The sequence below is a fragment of the Neovison vison genome, chromosome 14, assembly GCF_020171115.1.
Source record: "Neovison vison isolate M4711 chromosome 14, ASM_NN_V1, whole genome shotgun sequence".
Taxonomy (NCBI): Eukaryota; Metazoa; Chordata; class Mammalia; order Carnivora; family Mustelidae; genus Neogale; species Neogale vison.
The window spans coordinates 10,720,784-10,738,835 of record NC_058104.1 but is presented as its reverse complement, the minus strand read 5'-3'; the positions used below and the strand labels follow the sequence as shown (position 1 = coordinate 10,738,835).

General features: G+C 46.0%; 1 protein-coding gene across 3 annotated transcripts in view; it reads right to left on the bottom strand.

Annotated features, from left to right (window-relative positions):
* The window catches only part of STYXL1 (serine/threonine/tyrosine interacting like 1), a 60,797-nt gene that overhangs the window by 17,194 nt on the left and 25,551 nt on the right, over window positions 1-18,052 (bottom strand). For all 3 annotated transcript variants that reach the window (XM_044232830.1, XM_044232831.1, XM_044232832.1), the window contains exons 5-6: window positions 15,017-15,162; window positions 8,776-8,921 (exon numbers count right to left, since the gene is read on the bottom strand). In XM_044232830.1, the coding sequence (XP_044088765.1) occupies window positions 8,776-8,921; window positions 15,017-15,162 (292 nt within the window). The remainder of the gene's footprint in view (window positions 1-8,775; window positions 8,922-15,016; window positions 15,163-18,052) is intronic.

The window sequence follows — 18,052 nt, the reverse complement described above, 5'->3', positions numbered from 1 at the left end:
CTGCTATGTTGAATGGAGAAAGCCAGGTAAGAGCGATGGAGAGTGTTGGGGTGGCGGGGGGCTGTCTGAGACGGGGTGGTCAGGGAAGGCTTTGAGCAGAGGCTAAAGGAGGTGACGGAGCAAGCCAGGCAGCCATCTGAGGAAAGAGGGTTCTGGGTAGGGGAGAACACAAGTGCAAAGGTGCGGAGAGGCAGCATGTTTAATGGATTCAAGAAACAACAGAGAGGTGAGTTGCTAGAACTTCTGAACAAGGGGGAGAGAGGAGGGAGAGGAGGCATGCGGCAGGTTCTATGAGAGGAGGCCTACAAGGAGCCTGCAGAATGTGTGGCACATAGTATGTGGACAATGTTAGTTATGAAGACTGGTCTACTGGTAACATTGGGCAGCATGTAGACCACTGTTGCATGCAGAAAGCTGCAGCAGATTCAGAAACAAAAAAAGGCTGGTTTAGTTTCGGCACTTACAAGAACAATTCCCATCCATCCATCTGTCCGTTCATCCTTTCCTCCCTATCTCTCACTCTCTCTCTCCCTCCCTCATCTATCCATGCATCCATCCAACCATCCGTCCATCCAGCCATCCGCCCATCCATCCAACCGTCCATCCATCCATCCATCCATCCATCCAACTGTCCATCCATCCAAACATCCATCCATCCAACCAACCGTCCATCCATCCATCCATGCATCCAACCATCCATCCATCCGACCAACCATCCATCCATCCATCCATCCATCCATCCATCTATTCCTTCTTCCCTCAGACACTCAATGCCTACTGTGTGCCAGAACTTGAGCTGGACCTTAATGAACAGAAGCTGAACCAAAGAGGGCCGGCATCTCCCAGCTTCAAGGAGTTCCCAGTCTAGTAGGGGAGGTGGACCTAGAAAGAAATAGCCCAATCCAGTGGGCTAGGTTTACGGATAAAGCTCTGCACGTGATACTGCAGAGGAAGGGCAGGGAGAAGATGAGGAAGCTGGGGAAATCTTCACAAGGTAGGAGGCATCTAGGTGGAGAAGGTGGAAGGATTCAAGGTTACTATGTAAAAATCAACTGCATTTCTATACACCGGCAACAAACAGTCAGAAAAGTGAAATTTTTAAAATACCATTAATGACCACCTCAAAAACACCAAACGCTTAGGAAAAAAGCTGACACAAGATGCACAAGTTTCCTGTACCCTGGAAACTATAAGACATTTTCGAGAGAAATCAAAGAGCAGAGTAAATGGAGGGACAGACCGTGCTCACAACCGGGAGACTCAACATGGGTAAGCATGTCAGTTCTCCCCAAATTGGCCTCTGGATTCAATTCCATCCTGAGCAATATTCCAGCAAGGTCTTTGTAAAGACTGACAAGAGGATTCCAAAATGTACTGGACATGCAAAGGAGACAAGTGTGAAAAAGAACAGAAGGAGAGGACCAGCTCTCCTGGATTTTACAATTATAAAGCTATAGTAGACAAGAGTGCAGAATTGATTGAAAGAAGAACACAGACCAATGAAAGAGAATCAAGAATCCAGTTATATGACATGGAGGCAACCAGAGGGCATTATGCTGAGCGAAATAAGTTAATCAGAGAAAGACAATTGTCATATGATCTCCCTGATATGAGGAATTTGAGAGCAGGGTCGGAGGTTGTGGGGGGTAGGGTAGGGAAGGAAAAAATGAAACAAGATGGGATCGGGAAGGAGAAAAACCTAAGAGACTTTTAATCTCGGGAAACAAACTGAGGGTTGCTGGGGGGTGGGGGGAGGGATGGGTGGCTGGGTTATGGACACTGGGGAGGGTATGGGCTATGGTGAGTGTTGTGATCTGTGTAAGACTGACAATTCACAGACCTGTACCCCTGGGGCAAATAATACATTATATGTTAATTTAAACAATTTACTGATTTAAAAAACTCCAGTTATAATACCACACACACACATATGGTCAACTGATTTTCAACAAAGATATCTAATCAGACAACAGGAAAAGGATCTCTCCCCCCCCCAATAATGGCCTCCATATGCAAAACAATGAACTTTATTCTCCATCTGGCACTATACGCAAGAATTATTTCAAAATGGATCACAAGTTGTTAAAGGTATAACCATAAAACTTTTAGCAAAAAATATAGGAGAAATTCCTTGTCGAAACTCACGTGTCTATACAGGCACGGGTCTCCTAGGACTCCGTTCTGCTCCATTGGTATACGCTTCTATCCTGTACCAATATCACAATGACTTTCTTCTTGCTTAAGACTTGGTATCTGGTCAAGCAAGTTTCCTATTTGTTGTTCTTTGATATTCAGCTACTTTGACCCTTTGCGTTTCCATATAAATTTTAGAATTACTCTAAAACCTACTGGGCTCTTATGGGCATTACACAGAATCAATAGACTGATTGGACAAGAACCAAGATCTTGGGATACCTGGGTGGCTCAGTGGGTTAAGCCGCTGCCTTCGGCTCAGGTCATGATATCAGGGTCCTGGGATCGAGTCCCGCATCGGGCTCTCTGCTCAGCAGGGAGCCTGCTTCCCTCTCTCTCTCTCTGCCTGCCTCTCCATCTAGTTGTGATTTCTGTCAAATAAATAAATAAAATCTTTAAAAAAAAAAAATTAAAAATAAATAAATAAATAATTCTTATAAAAATATAAAATAAAACCTGTTTATTCAGGTAAAATCCTTTTTTAGGATTTTATTTTATTTATTTGATCAGAGTGGGGGCTGGAGACAGAGAGGGAGGGAACACAAGCAGGGGGAGCGGGAAAGGGAGAAGCAGGCTCCCCACAAAGCAGGGAGCCCTACTCAGGGCTCAATCCCAGGACCCTGGGATCGTGATCTCAGCCAAATACAGACACTTAACGACTGAGCCACCCAGGCGCCCCTATTCAGGTAGCTTAGTAATTCCCAATCGTGCTGTGTAATTTTCTGGTAAGATCTTACACATCCTTAATCAGGTATAATCCTAGGCACTTAATATTTTTATGCTATTGTATGTTTTTAAATGTTCAGTTTGTTTTTTGTTTGCGGAAAAACAATTGATGTTTGTATATTTCTGGAACCCAGAAGACTTACTTAAGTCTAATAATCTAACTTTTTTCTGCTTCTCTGCTTATATAATTATATTGCCTGATTAATTTTTTTCCTTTCAATTCCTATCTTCTTTCTGTCAAATTCACTAACCAGAACCTCTAATCCAGTGTTAAATAGTGACAGCTCGGCATCTTCACCTGGTTTCCAGACCCAGAGGGAAAATTTCCAATATATTATCATTAAATGTGATGTTCGCAGTAGAGATTTTTATAGATTTTTTTCATTTGATCAAAATTCCCCTCGATCCCCAGTTTGCTTAGAGTTTTTCTTTAAATCGTGAATGTACAGTAAATATTAAATGATTTCACTCCATCTATTGAAATAATCCTGACTTTTCCTTTATGTTATTGATACGGTTAAGTACATGGACAGATTTTTCAGACGCTGAAACACCCCTGTACCCTTGGAATAAACCCAATTTAGTGATCACGTATCCGCCTTCTCCTCTTGCTCTGTGGTCAGCGTGCTAATGTTTTGTGTAGGATTTTTACATCTCTGTGTATGAAGAAAATTAGTCTATAGTTCTCCTGCATTATGTTGTCAGATTGTAAAATCAGAGTTATCCTAGTCTCATAAAACAGTGAAAATTCTTCCTCTCCTTTATTCTCTAAAAAAGAAATTGAATATTGGCTTTATTTCCTCCTTAACCATTGGGTAAAATTCTTCACTAGAAGAATTTTTCTCTAGAAGAAATTTGTTAGTTATTGATACTAATCAAATTTTCCGTTTTGTAGGATGTCAGTTTCGATAGGTTGTATTTTTTAAAAATTCATTCATCTAAATTTTCATACTTATAGTTAGGTTTTCATATATCCTAAGATCCTTTTAATGTTTATAGAATAAGTAGGGTCTCTTTTTATAAATGGCTATTTGTACCCTTTTTTTGCCAATGATTTATCAGATATATTAGTTTTTTAAAAACTACTGTGATTTTTTAAACCTCTCCATTTCGTTGTTTCTATTTCAATAATCTGCTACTACTGTTCCTTCCCTCTTCATTAGTTTACTGTTCCTTTGGTCATTCTTTGAAATGATTAGCCCTTTTTAATAGATGCATTTAAGGCTATAAATTTCCCTTTACCCACAGCTTAACTGCACTCTACAAGTTTTGATACATTATATCTTTGCTATCATGTAGTTGAAAATATTTCATTATTTCCAGTCCTTCTTTTAACCCATGCTATTTAAAAATTTATTTCTAGGGGCACCTGGATGGCCCCAACTCCTGGTCTCAGCTCAGGTCTTGATCTCGGGGTTGTGAGTTCAAGTCCCACATTCACTCAAGCCCCACAGCCCTTCATGCTGGGCATGGAGCCTACTGAAATAACTAAAAATAAAAATTAATTTCTAAGTGTCCAGTAATTTTCTGGTTATATTTTTAAATTATTGCTTTCTAACTCCTAATAAGCTTTCTAACTTCTAACCTTCTACGTTGAAAAACAACTGTGTGTGATTTTAAATCTTCTGAAATTGGTGGAGTCTTACTTTATGGACCCTCATGCTATCGAGTTTTATAAATGCTCCCTCCACAGAAACTTTTTTTTTTTTTTAAGATTTTATTTATCTGAGAGAGAACGTGAGCAAGTGTGAGTGAGGGAAGGGGGAGAGGGAGAGAAGCAGACTCCCCACTGAGGAAACCTGACCTGGGGCTTGATCCTATGACCACCACACCATCCCCTCCCACGAGATCATGACCTGAATCAAAATCAAGAGTCAGATGCCCAACCTACTGAGCCACCCAGGCGTCCCACTCCATGTAAATGTTTTTAAAAATACAGATTCAGCAGTTGCAGGATGCCATTTTTCTGTTTCTCTTCTAAAGATAATTTGTTTTTATTTTTTCTTTTCTAGTCTGTTAATATGGTAAATTACATTGATTTCCTAACATTGAACCAAAGAGACCTTCCTGGAAGAAATACATGGCCATGTATTTCTCTTTATATAATTTTGTTAAATTTGCTAAAATTTTTATCAAGGATTTTTATACCTGTGTTCATGAGGTTTGTGGTTTTCCTTTATTATGAAGTCTTTGTCAGCTTCGGGTATGAGAGCAATGATGGTCTCACATAAGTGAATAGGAAAGTGTCCTCTCCTATTTTCTGGAAGACTATGTAGGTCAGTATTATTTCTTCCTTAAATGTTCAGCTGAACTCACCAGTGAAGCTACATGGGCCTGGAGTCCTTGTTGTGAAAAGGTTTTTTTTTTAAGATTTTATTTATTTATTTGACAGACAGAAATCACAGGTAGGCAGAGAGGCAGGCAGAGAGAGAGGGGGAAGCAGGCTCCCCGCTGAGCAGAGAGCCCGATGCGGGGCTCGATCCCAGAATCTTGAGATCATGACCCGAGCCGAAGGCAGAGGCCTTAACCCACTGAGCCACCCAGGTGCCCCCTGTGAAAAGGTTTTTAACTATGAATTCAATTCCTTTAACAGATAGGGGTCTATTTTATGATCCATTTCTTGTTAAGCAAGCATGGATAGCTTGAGTCCTTCAAGGAATTGGTTCATTTAATTTAAATTTCAAACACACTGACAGAAAATCACTCATAACATTTCCTAATTATTTTTAAATTTTCAGGTAAAGTTTTACTGAGATCACTGTAGACTCACTTACAGTTGTAAGAAATACAGAGAGATCTTCTGTACCCTTTGCGTAGTTTCCCCAATGGTAACATTCTGCAAAGCTGTAAGAGCACAACCAGGATATTGATGCTGATACAATCCATCAATTGTATTCAGATCTCCCCAGTTTTGCTTGTATTTTGTGCAAGTGTGCATGTGTGTGTGTGTGTTGTTTTCTATTCACTTACTTCTGCTCTTATCATCATAATTTCCTTCCTTCCTCCTTCTTATGTTTTCTAATTTTTTAAGTTGGAAGTTGAGGACCTTGATTTGATTTGAAACTCTTCTAATAGAGGCATTTAGGCTATAAATTTCCCTCTATGTACTGCTTTAGCTGCACCCACAAATTTTGATATGTGGGGTTTTATTTTCATTCAGTCCAAAATACCTTCTAACTTCCCTTTTGGTTTCTTTGTGACCCATAGGCTACTAAGAAATGTATTTTTTTAATATATTTTTTAATTATTTATTTTTTAATTTATTTGACACACAGAGAGAGCACAAGTAGGCAGAGAGGCAGGCAGAGAGAGAGGGGGAAGCAGGCTCCCTGCTGAGCAGAGAGCCTGATGCGGGGCTCGATCCCAGGACACTGAGATCATGACCTGAGCCGAAGGCAGAGGCTTAACCCACTGAGCCACCCAGGTGCCTAAAAAATGTATTGCTTAGTTTCCAAGCATTTGGGATTCTTCCCATATTTCTTGTTCAGTTTATTGGCTTCTAACTTAACTCCACTGTAGTCAGAGAGCATAATTTTTTATAACAAATTATTTTTCTTTTGATATTTGTTTTAATGCCCAGAATAGTATATCTTGTCAAAAAATATTCCATGTTCTCTTGAAAAGAACGTATCCTGTAGAACACATTCAAAGACCAGAAGAATGCTACTGTTATTGGGTGGAGTGTCCTATAATTGTAAGTTAGGAAATTTTGCTCTTCTAGTCTTTGAAATTATGACTTATTTTCTGTGTATTGATAGAGAGATTGAAATCTGATTATAACTGTGGATTACTCTAGAATCTACGGTCCAGATTAGTTGACCATCTTCCCATAATGAAATGACCCTCCAGATCTGGTTGTATTCTTTGCTATGAAGTTCAGTTTATCTAATAATGGAGTCACTCCAAAAGTTGTTTTGTTTTGTTTTAATTAGTCATAGCCTTAAGTATCTTTTTCCATCCATTTTAACCTATCTTCATTTTGTATTTTAAAAGTATGTTTTGGGGCACCTGGGTGGCTCAGTGGGTTAAAGCCTCTGCCTTTGGCTCAGGTCATGATCTCAGCGTCCTGGGATTGAGCCCCACATCGGGCTCTCTGCTCAGCAGGGAGCCTGCTTCCTCCTCTCTGCCTGCCTCTCTGCCTACTTGTGATCTCCCTGTCAAATAAATAAATAAAATATTTTAAAAAATAAAAATTAAAAAATAAAAAGTATGTTTCTGGGGCACCTGACTGGCTCAGTCAGAGAAGCATTCAACTCATGTTCATAGGGTCATGGGTTCAAGCCCCACACTGGGTGCAGAGATTACTTAAATAAATAAACTTTAAAAAAAGATAAAGTTTCTTGTAGATAGCCTACAACACCTCTGCCTTTAAATTGGGGGTATTTAGACCATTTTCACTTCGTGTGATCATTGACAATCATCCTGCTGTTTCTTTTCTATTGGCCTCATCTCTTCTTTGTTCCTTTTTTCTTGCCTTCTTTGGGATATTTTTAATTCCATTTTTTCCTTTTTTGAATTATAACTGGATTTTCTTGAATTATGAATTATAACTGTTTTTTGTTTTGTTCTAGCTTTTGGTAGTTACTTTAGAATTTCCAGAACACATCTTTAACCTTTCATCACCTACACCACTTCATGTAGAGTAAGACCCTTCCAAAGGTCTACTTCTTTTTTTTTTTTTTTTAGATTTTTTTTATTTAGAGAGAGAGAGAGTGAACACAGGCAGACAGAGTGGCAGGCAGAGGGAGAAGCAGGCTCCCTGCTGAGCAGGGAACCCGATGTGGGACTCGATCCCAGGACGCTGGGATCATGACCTGAGCCGAAGGCAGCCGCTTAACCAACTGAGCCACGCAGGTGTCCCCCAAGGGTCTACTTCTATTCTGCCTCTTCCTGCCTAGGAAGCTGTGGGCACACATATTACTTCTACACATGTCATAATCTCAAAATACATTGTTACTATTTTTTCTGTGGTCAATTAGGTTTTTTTGTCTTGTTCTTGTTGTTTCAGAGGGTGGGAGGCAGAGGGAGGGGGAGAGGGAGAATCTTAAGCAGGTTCCAGGCCCAGCACAAGCCTGACACGGGGCTCAAACTCATGAACCTGGGATCATGACCTGAACCAAAATCAAGAGTCAGATGCTTTTCGGGGCGCCTGGGTGGCTCAGTGGGTTAAAGCCTCTGCCTTCAGCTCGGGTCATGATCTCAGGGTGCTGGGATCAAGCCCCGCGTCGGGCTCTCTGCTGAGCAGAGAGCCTGCTTCCTCCTCTCTCTCTCCCTGTCTCTCTCTGCCTGCCTCTCTCTCTACTTGTGATCTGTCAAATAAATAAAGATTAAAAAAAAAAAAAAAAGTCAGATGCTTTAACTGACAGAGCCACCCAGGTGTCCCCTGTATTCTGTTGTTTTGAAGAGATTAACAGTGACAGTGAAAGTGTTTTACATTTATCTACATAATTATTTCTGGCAATAAACTTTATTTATGGTTTTTATCCAACGTAGGAATTTGTTTCTGAACCAGCAGTCTGTGGCAGTCTGCTATAGGAGCCCCAGTGGACTAAGGGGTCACTTCTCAGAGGCCCTGAGAAGTAGGGTAAATGGAATTCTCTGTACCATAATGATAAACACCAGGAAAGGCCTCCTTTTGCTGAGATCTGAAGGGGAAGTAATGGGTCTCGAGGCAGAGGACGCCATGGCCAAGCCAGGAGACAGACTACAAACCACGAATAGATGAAGGGAAGTACAGAGCCTATACTAGCAGATGCCGATTTCTAAGGCCTTTTCCACTCTAGAAATGCATGGCACTAGGAATCTTATGTAAATGCTTAATTTAAAAAAAAGAAAATCAATAGTATTTCTACTCACAATGGCCCTGTCTCCATGGAGACATTGACATGTGCTTTGATTTTCAAATCCTTCTGAATTTTCGGGTCGCAGGCTTGCCTGAAATTGCCCAGGTAGAGCTTGCCTGGAATTATTTCAGCAGGGTAGGGCTGAAAGGCATCCAGTTCCTGAGGGAAAGGAAGGAGAGAGGCTATTGTACAGAATACATGTGCGGTAGGCCATAGGATAAGATATTCTTTCCCCAGGGAAGAAACGGTTTTTGTTTTCTGTTGTTGGATTCTTTGTTTTTGTTTTCTGTCTCTTGAAATGTGGCTTGGTGTTAGAAAGATAATCTAGAATAATGAATGAGGCTGACTGGCAGGAGGAGTGAGAAGGCGGATAGTCACAGGATGGGGCCACTGAGCCACAGCACAGCGCACTGCATCTCAACACGGACACCCCACTTACCCCCCATGGCACCTGTGGGCACTTCCCTCGGTGCACAAAGATTGGCATCTGATACCCCTCGATGCAGAACTGCATAAATCCAGGGTATATCCAGTAGGGGGAAAGGTGAGGGTAGGAAGCCTTGTATTATTACATTTTTTAAAAAGATGATATTCATTTATTTGACAGGCAGAGATCACAAGTAGGCAGAGAGGCAGGCAGAGAGAGAGAGGGAAGCAGGCTCCCCACTGAGCAGAGAACCCGATGCAGGGCTTGATCCCTGGACCCTGAGATCATGACCTAAGCCGAAGGCAGAGGCTTTAACCCACTGAGCCACCCAGGTGCCCCTATTATTACGTATTATAATGATATTCTATTATCATTGAAGGGACAGCCCCTTTATTATATAATTATATATTAATGACATGACCTAAGCCAAAGGCAGAGGCTTTAACCCACTGAGCCACCCAGGTGCCCCTATTATTACGTATTATAATGATATTCTATTATCATTGAAGGGACAGCCCCTTTATTATATAATTATATATTAATGACATAATTGTATTATATTTCTGGAGGCCACCAGAATTTTAACACCTTCTTAAAAGAAAAAAAAACAACAACACTGAAACTACTCACAGAGAGCCTATGTGTCATTAGGAAATGAATTCTGGAGAGTTCTGACGTGGACAGGTAGGGAGGACAGGACACCACCTCATGGGAGCTCACTGGAATCCCAGGTCCAAAGTTATGATATGAAAAATTGGGGTTTCTTTGAAAAACAAAGACAGGATGAGAAAAACTAATCCTATATGCCTCCAAAGTGTGTCCTAGGAAACGGTGGTCCCTTCCAAGGCACTCTGGGGAAAAGGGGTGTAAAGAATCAAAGACATATGGGGAACAGGACCTAGGATATCCCTGTCTCAGAAATTCACAACGCACGTAACCAAGGAAAAGCAGGAGAAGGAAAAAGCAGTAAAAAAAAAAAAAAAAAAAAAAAAAAGAATCCACTAACCACAGCCACTGTGGAAAACAGTATGGAGTCTTTTCAAAAACTTAAAAATAGAACTACCAAATGATCGAGCTATGCCACTTCTTGGGACATATCCAAAGGAAAGGAAATCACGGTGTTGAGTACCTCCCGTGCTCCTTCCAGCATTACTCACAGCAGCCAAGACACAGAAACAACCTCGGTGTCCACCGACAGATGAACAGATAAAGAAAACACGGCCTGTGTCCAGAATGGGATATTACTCAGGCGTCAGAAAGAAGGATCTCCCGCCATTCCCGACAACGTGGGTGGGCCCTGAGGGCACAGGAATACGGCATCTTATTGCTTCATTTTATGTTGCTTTGAAGATGCTGCCATTTCGGGACGCCTGGCTGGCTCAGTGGGTTAAGCCTCTGCCTTCGGCTCGGGTCATGATCTCAGGGTCCTGGGATGGAGCCCCGCTTCAGGCTCTCTGCTCAGCGGGGAGCCTGCTTCCTTCTCTCTCTCTCTGCCTACTTGTGATCTGTCAAATAAATAAATAAAATCTTAAAAAACAAAAAGGTGGGGCTCCTGGGTGGCTCAGTGGGCTAAAGCCTCTGCTTTCAGCTCAGGTCATGATCCTAGGGTCCTGGGATCGAGCCCCGCATCGGGCTCTCTGCTCAGCAGGGAGCCTGCTTCCTTCTCTCTCTCTGGCTGCCTCTCTGCCTACTTGTGATCTCTGTCTGTCAAGTAAATAAATAAAATCTTTTAAAAGAAAAAAAAGGTATGTCCATTTTTTTAGACATAATGTTATTGCTCACTTAACAGACTGCAGTACAGTCTAAACATAACTTTTATACACAGCAAAAAATTCATTTGTCTTGCTTTCCTACATATGGGCTTTATTGTAGTAGTCTGGAACCAAACCCACAATATTCTCAAGGCATGCCCATTAAGTCACACGGAGAAAGCTACTGCAGGATCTCACTTATATGCGGGATCTGAAAAGGCCAAATTCACAGAAACAGAGAGCAGAACGGTGGTTGGCAGGGGCTCGGGAGTGGGGGAAATGGGAGATGTTGGTCAAAAGGGCACGGACTTCCAGACGTAAGAGGCACAAGTTCTGGCCACAGCATGGGGACTTCAGTTAACAATACCGTATAACATACTTGAAAGTTGCTGGGAGAGTAGATCTTAAATGTTCTCACCATCACATACACAAAATGGCAATTGGGTGAGATGATGGATGGGTTACTCAACCCTATTGGGTTGATCCTTTCACAATATACACACATATCAAGTCAACACATCATACACCTGAAACTTACATGTGTTCTCTGTCAATTTTATCTCAAGAAAATTGAAGGGAAAATCTTACAGAATCTGTTCTAAGAATGTCAACCGAGATGTTAAAAAAATTGTCATCACGGGTGCCTGGGTGGCTCAGTCGGTTAGGCCTCTGCCTTTGACTCAGGTCATGGTCCCACGGTCCTGGGATCAAGCCCCGCATCGGGCTCTCTGCTTGGCAGGGAGCCTGCTTCCTCCTCTCTCTCTGTCTGCCTCTCTGCCTACTTGTGATCTTTGTCTGTCAAATAAATAAATAAAATCTTTAAAGAAAGATTGTCATCAAATAGTAATTTATAATTTACAATATATATATTTATAAATATAATTTATAAACTAGTTGGAAAACAGCCAGTAAAACATGGCGGGCTAATGCTATTCCCAAAGGGTACCTCTGGGGAACTGTGGAAAACCTTCCTAGTGGTTCCTCAGTCAGACTTTTTGTAGCCCAGACGTTTCTAATGGAACAGTGGCTACCTAACCCTAACCTCAAGAAAACAAACAAAACCCCCACTCATGTTGTATAAATTGTGGTTTCCAATACAATCTGTTTAGAAGTCCTTTTTGGTGTGAGTGTTCCACGGGAAATGCTGACCTATGTAATTTCAAAGGTCAAACCTAGTTCTAAAATTCCTCTGGCTCCAAGGGGGACTCCGAGCAGGCCTCCTGCCCTTAGCCCACATCCCTCCCTGTGAGCTTAACTGCAAGCTGACATCCTTCCCAAGCTGTCAGCCTCAAAAAGCCTTTCTCGAAGAACAGACGGCAAGCCAAGCCAATGCTTAAGTTTGCAAAAGGGACGCAGGACCCTTCTACCTGCAGGCGGGCCCGCTCCACGCGAACTGAAGCTTCCCCAGGGCTCCGGCTGACTGCACCCAGGACGCTCAGCTTGCTGGCGCCAAAGGACATCCCCCAGCGTTATCCAGAAAATTTCCCTGAACACCCGACACAGACCTATCAACTCTTCCTGCTGCTTCCAAACCCGCTTCCTTTCCTGTGGCTGCGTGGCAGGGGAAAACAGGCCGGGCTGGTGAGAGCAAGCGTGGTTCATTCTAGATGCCATGCCTTTGACGCCCATATCCATGAGGATGTCCTCTGAGCCCGCTGTCCTCCCCCACACTGCCTCCACCTCCTGTGCCCCCCACCTGTCACCCACACCAAGAACCCGGGCACTGATCCCAGGCTCCTCCCCCCACCCGAAGTCTCACTCCCCCACCCCACTGTCTCATCAGTGCCACTGCCCAAGTGCTTCCCGAATCTGTCCTCTACTCGCCATCAGGGGCTTCCACCTTCCCCAGACCCACCCAGCAGCCCCTACAGGTCTGCTTTCCATACCATGACCGCTGCGGAACTTTGTCGAGCACGAGTCCCCCCCAAACCCCAGGGCTCACCACCCTCTCCCTCGTGTGGGCTTCACGCTGTAGCCTCAACACCTCTTGCTCCAAGCGAAATCTCATTTAAGGGAGGCCACGTGTAAAGCAGAGGAAATGAGAAGTCACTCTGTCTAAAGGCCACGTTCGGCACCGACACCCGCCCTCCTAGAAGGAGTTCCTTGGGGAGCAGCAGGGATACCCCGTTTTCCACCGTCTCAGAACATGTAGGAGGGGACTGGGGCTTTCATCCTTGCCCCTGAACGACTCACAAAGGTCCCGAAGCTGGGACAGACTAACACGAGGTGCCTACACTCTATGGAAGGCCACAGACCCCTAGGGCAGAGCCCCCGCTAGCTGCCACCACCAGCCTCCACGCACCACGCTTCCCAGTCTAGACGAGGCAGGGTAAGGGTAAGTCACGGGTGTAGACACATGTTAACATGGACCAAAACATACGTTAATTATGTGCTGTTCCTTCGATGTCGACAAACGTACTTACAGGTTACCGAGCCTTCCGGAAGCTTGTTTTCCAAAGGAAGGAAGGGAGCTATCAGCAGGATGAGGTTTTTAGAGAAATGCTCATTTTGCACATGGAAAAGCCAGTAAGGGCTGCTCCTCTAGGCGTGAGCAGGGCCTGGCAGGACGGGGAGACTGATGGACACCAGCAGAGCTAGAAATCATTGTGTGAAGGAAAGCAGATGGGGGGGGGGGTGGGGGGGGGGGTCATGGACTGCCCAAGTGAAACAAGGAATTGGGGGGAGGGGGGCTCGTGGCAGGAAGTCCCAGCTGGCTTTCTCTGAAAGATCCTTAGTAGCAGAAGGGGCCCCTGAGCTGGGCCCCAAGGAAACCAGCAGCTCAGGCCACCAGCAACATTCAGAATGGGGTTGGACAGAGTGAGAGGGCACGGCCCTAACACTGACGGGCAGCCCATCCCTCAAGACAGGCCCCATCCTGGACCCCCCAGCACCAAAGTCACAGGTGGGCCGAAAGCAGGGAAGAGAAGAGAGGTCCCCACAGCTAACCCACACCCCTGGCCATCCCACCCCCACCCTCCCCCCTCAACCCCCCACCCCCCAAAACTGAAGACTGCCCAGCTTTGGGGGGATGGGAAGAGGGGAAACTTGATTCAGAGCGGACACTGGAATGCTAACTAACATAGCCTGGCTTGTACTGGCCCAATTGCTTTTCCTTTCTTTTAGGAAATTATTTCGAAAACACGCCAAAGTAGAGAGAACAGTGTAATAAACCCCTGGTCGATTGCCCGTTTGCAAAACATCCTCCGCTAACTAACTAACGGCCTGTTTAGTTTTAACCCTATCCTCACCACTCCCCAACACACCCGGATTATCCTGAAGGAAATGCCAGGGGTCATGTTGTTTAACCCCATAAATGTTTCATTCTGTATCTCTGAAAGATCCGGGTAACACACACATTTCCCCAGTCACTTTATGGTCAGGTTGGCAGTGGCCAGAACTTCCAGAATCTGCCCAAGATGCGGCTAAGGGTTAAGAGCCAAAGGTAATTACTAGAAAGAATGAAGCCCCCGTGTGTCTACATCCCACTGCACCCAGACTCCAGTAAGCACCCACCACCCTGCTTGCTGCCCTCCAGGGACCACCCCCACCTGTAGGTCATGGCCACCCGGGGCCTGCCTCAGCCTCCCTCCACCCATCTCTCTTCCTGGCAAGCTCCCCCTCCTCCTTCGGGGCTGGCTCCAGGAGGGGCCTCACCTCTGCGTTCTAGACACTTGCCGTTCCCTGTAGGCAAGAACTCCTCATCCTTTTTGTGCTAACCCATGTTTTTTGTGTCCTCTGGGCTTGTGGGTCCAGACAACTGAGAACGGAGAGGCGCCCCTGCCTGTCTCTGACGACCACGGCCCACCCTCCAAAGCTCCCCTGGGACCCCTGCCCTCTGGACGGGCCTCACCTCTTTACCCTCGTGCGAGGAGAAACTCACCCTCGCGGCCTGGACCTCCTGGCCTGGACCTCCTGGCTGCCTCACGTCTACTTCCCAACCAGTCTCCTCCACCCCTTCATCCGCGTCGCCCCCCTCCTCTTCCCCTACCCTGCTCCCCATCCCTCGGTCCCCGGGGTGGGGGCGGGGGAGACGACGCATCCATGCAAGCAGGCCTGGGCTCGGCACCCCGCCTCACCTGCGGCATCCAGATGATCTTCTGCGTCCGGAGGAAGTGGTACGTGGCCGAGAAGCGCTCGTAACCCCCCCTCAGGATGCACACGGGGTGACGGGTGAGGGCGGCCAGCGCTCTGCCACACTCCACGGCGGCTCCGGGCACCAGTTCTAAGAACAGAGACCACAGAGATGAATGGGCCCCCCGCGTGCTCACCGTTTGCCTAAAGCTCTGGCCGAGGGCCACTCGATTTGGAAACGCAGCGGTCTAGGACCCCGAAGCAGCTCTAAAGGGAGGGGAGTGTTAGCAGCTCAAATTTAAAAAGCCACCTGCTACCAAGTAACCCTCAGACCACATAGATCTCTGCGTTACCTCGTCACCTCGAGGAGAAAGGATTTAACAGAAGGGACAGGTCTCTATACGCATCACATTTCATGTACTGTACTGTTCCCTTGAAGTGGGAAGGTAATGGTTCTCAGCATATCCACAGAGCTGTGCGACCATCACCCCCAAAAGAAACCCGTACAGGTTAGAAGGTTTTACTCTTCTTTCTTCAAACCCCCAGCCGGAGGCGACCACTAACCCAGTTTCTCTCTGGGGATTCAAGCCATGAGTATCCATCTTTGTGCCCGCGGCCATTCTCATGGGAGGTGAAGGGACAGGGCACTGGGCTTTTGACATTGATTTAATCTTAAATGCCTTCACTGCTCTGCAGAATCACTGCACACTGTATGCAAGTTAGATATCTCTCAGCAAGTTTGCATAATTAAGGCCAAGCTAAGAGACTCCCCACCCCCCAACCCCAGGCCAGGACCTAAGCCCTAAAGACGGATGCATGCCTCGCTGGAGACCCTGGGGAGCCAGCGGAAAGGGGAAAGGGAAGGGCTCGGACTCTGGCTTCTACACCGAACCTTTGTCCAGAGAAATCCAGTTCGAGCAGGGGCTGGGGAGGACAATGGGGGCCTGAGACCCATCTCGGGGACTGGATCTGGAGGATCCAGAACCTTGGAGTCCGCAGCCGGGCCAGGAGATGCCCCGTAGCTGGCGAGACAGGAGCCAAACCCTATCCTAGAAGGCCCGGCTTCGAAGCCAGAGCCCCTGCGTGTCTCAACACGGTCTCCCTCTTGAGCAACAGACTGAATAATGGCACAGAGGTCAGAGGGTTCAGGAGAGGGGAGTCCCAGGAACACTGCTGCTGCCTTTAAACCAGACAGCTGCTCCCAAGGTCACATGACCTGCCAGGGGCCCATTCACCGGGGTGCCACAGGGGTCAGTGCTGGAGAAAGGCCAGTTTCCAGGAGAATGATGAAAGACTCCAGAGGAAAGCCATGAGGACAGTCCAGGGCCCAGGCTACCCAGCCACAGATATGACGGGGCTATTAACATTCAATTTATTTTTAATCCCATTAATCTTGAGTTCTCCAATGACACAAAGCTATTCACTTTGAATTGGGGCACCCACTGCTCCAGGAGGACAGGAAACCCCATCCAGGCCAAGGGGCTCTCTACTCAGCAATGAGTTTTAAGTTCAATTACTTTTGGTCCTTTGCCAGGCAACCGGCTTGAAAGTCAGGCTTTGCTCAGAGAGGAAGAAAAGAAACATGCCCACATTCCCTGAGCTTCCCCCCACGGTCCTGGTGAAGGCCCAGCCCACATGTGGTCTATAATCCACATGTGGCAAGGCTGGTTTAATATAAGGGAAAGGTCTCTCTTCCAAGAAAGGGGCCACCCTTTGCCTGGTAAAAGGAACACAGCAAGATCCCTGGTTCTAGGAGCTAATGCAGGCTTCGCCCTCAACCAGACTCCCCTGGAAGGTGGGGAGGTGAATGGTTACCAGCAGAAAGGGGCTGGAGAGAGAAGCCTCAAAAGGGTCTTTTACCCCAGAAACTCCATGTTCACCTGGAAGATGATTTTTTTTTCTTAGTTTTATTTATTTATTTGACAGAGAGATCACAAGTAGGCAGAGAGGCAGGCAGAGAGAGGAGGAAGCAGGCTCCCCGCCGAGCAGAGAGCCCAATGCGGGACTCGATCTCAAGACCCTGAGGTCATGAAGGCAGAGGCTTAACCCACTGAGCCACCCAGGCACCCTGGAAGATGCCATTTTAAAGGAGGAAAGTGCCTTGAGTGGACAAGGTGAGTGTGTGTGTGTGTGTGTACACGCACGTGCACAGTTTGGGGTTTTGCTGTGTTGTTTCGCTGGTGTGGTTTCCTACTGGGTGAAATGGGGGCTCCGTGAGGTCATCTATAGAACACAGAGGGGTTTCTCTTTATTGACCACGGTTTCGTATGGTTTTAGGGTCCAGCCTATAATCCTAGCATTGCAGACTGGAACCCAACCGGATAAGCCTGGGGAAGAAATCCTGGCAAAGGTCCTCCTAGGAAGACAGGCTTGATGAAAGATGGAAGCCTAGCGCCACCCAGTGACTGCCGCCGTGTACACCCGGGACATGGCAACGGCGAGGGCTTGTCAGCCCCAAACCGGGGGCTGGGTGGACAGTGCCGGGGGCCTCAAGAGAACAGAAGATTAGAGCCGACCACACTTGGGCTCGAGATTGGAGTGACTGTGCATAGCTCTCCAGGCCTCGGGAGACCAGAGCCAACCTGCCTGGGATTCAAATCCCGGCCCCACCGCTTACTAAGTGTGGTGGTTCCAGAAACAGTCCACGGATTCTTCCAAACACAGCAATATTTGAAAGACTATAAAGGGAGGTGGAGGGGCACCTGGGTGGCTCGGTGGGTTAAGGCCTCTGCCTTCGGCTCAGGTCATGATCCCAGGGTCCTGGGATCGAGCCCCACATCGGGCTCTCTGCTCAGCGGGGAGCCTGCTTCCTCCTCTCTCTGCCTGCCTCTCTGCCTACTTGTGATCTCTGTCTGTCCAATGAATAATAAATAAAATCTTAAAAAAAAAAAAAAAGACAAGGAAATCTAGCCTTTTAAAAAAATAAATAAATAAATAAAGGGAGGTGGAGTTTGATTCCCCACCCCTTGAGGGAAGGCTAGACTCCGTGACTTCCTTCTAACAAACAAAATGGGGCAGGAAGGACCAGAAGTCTCAGGACT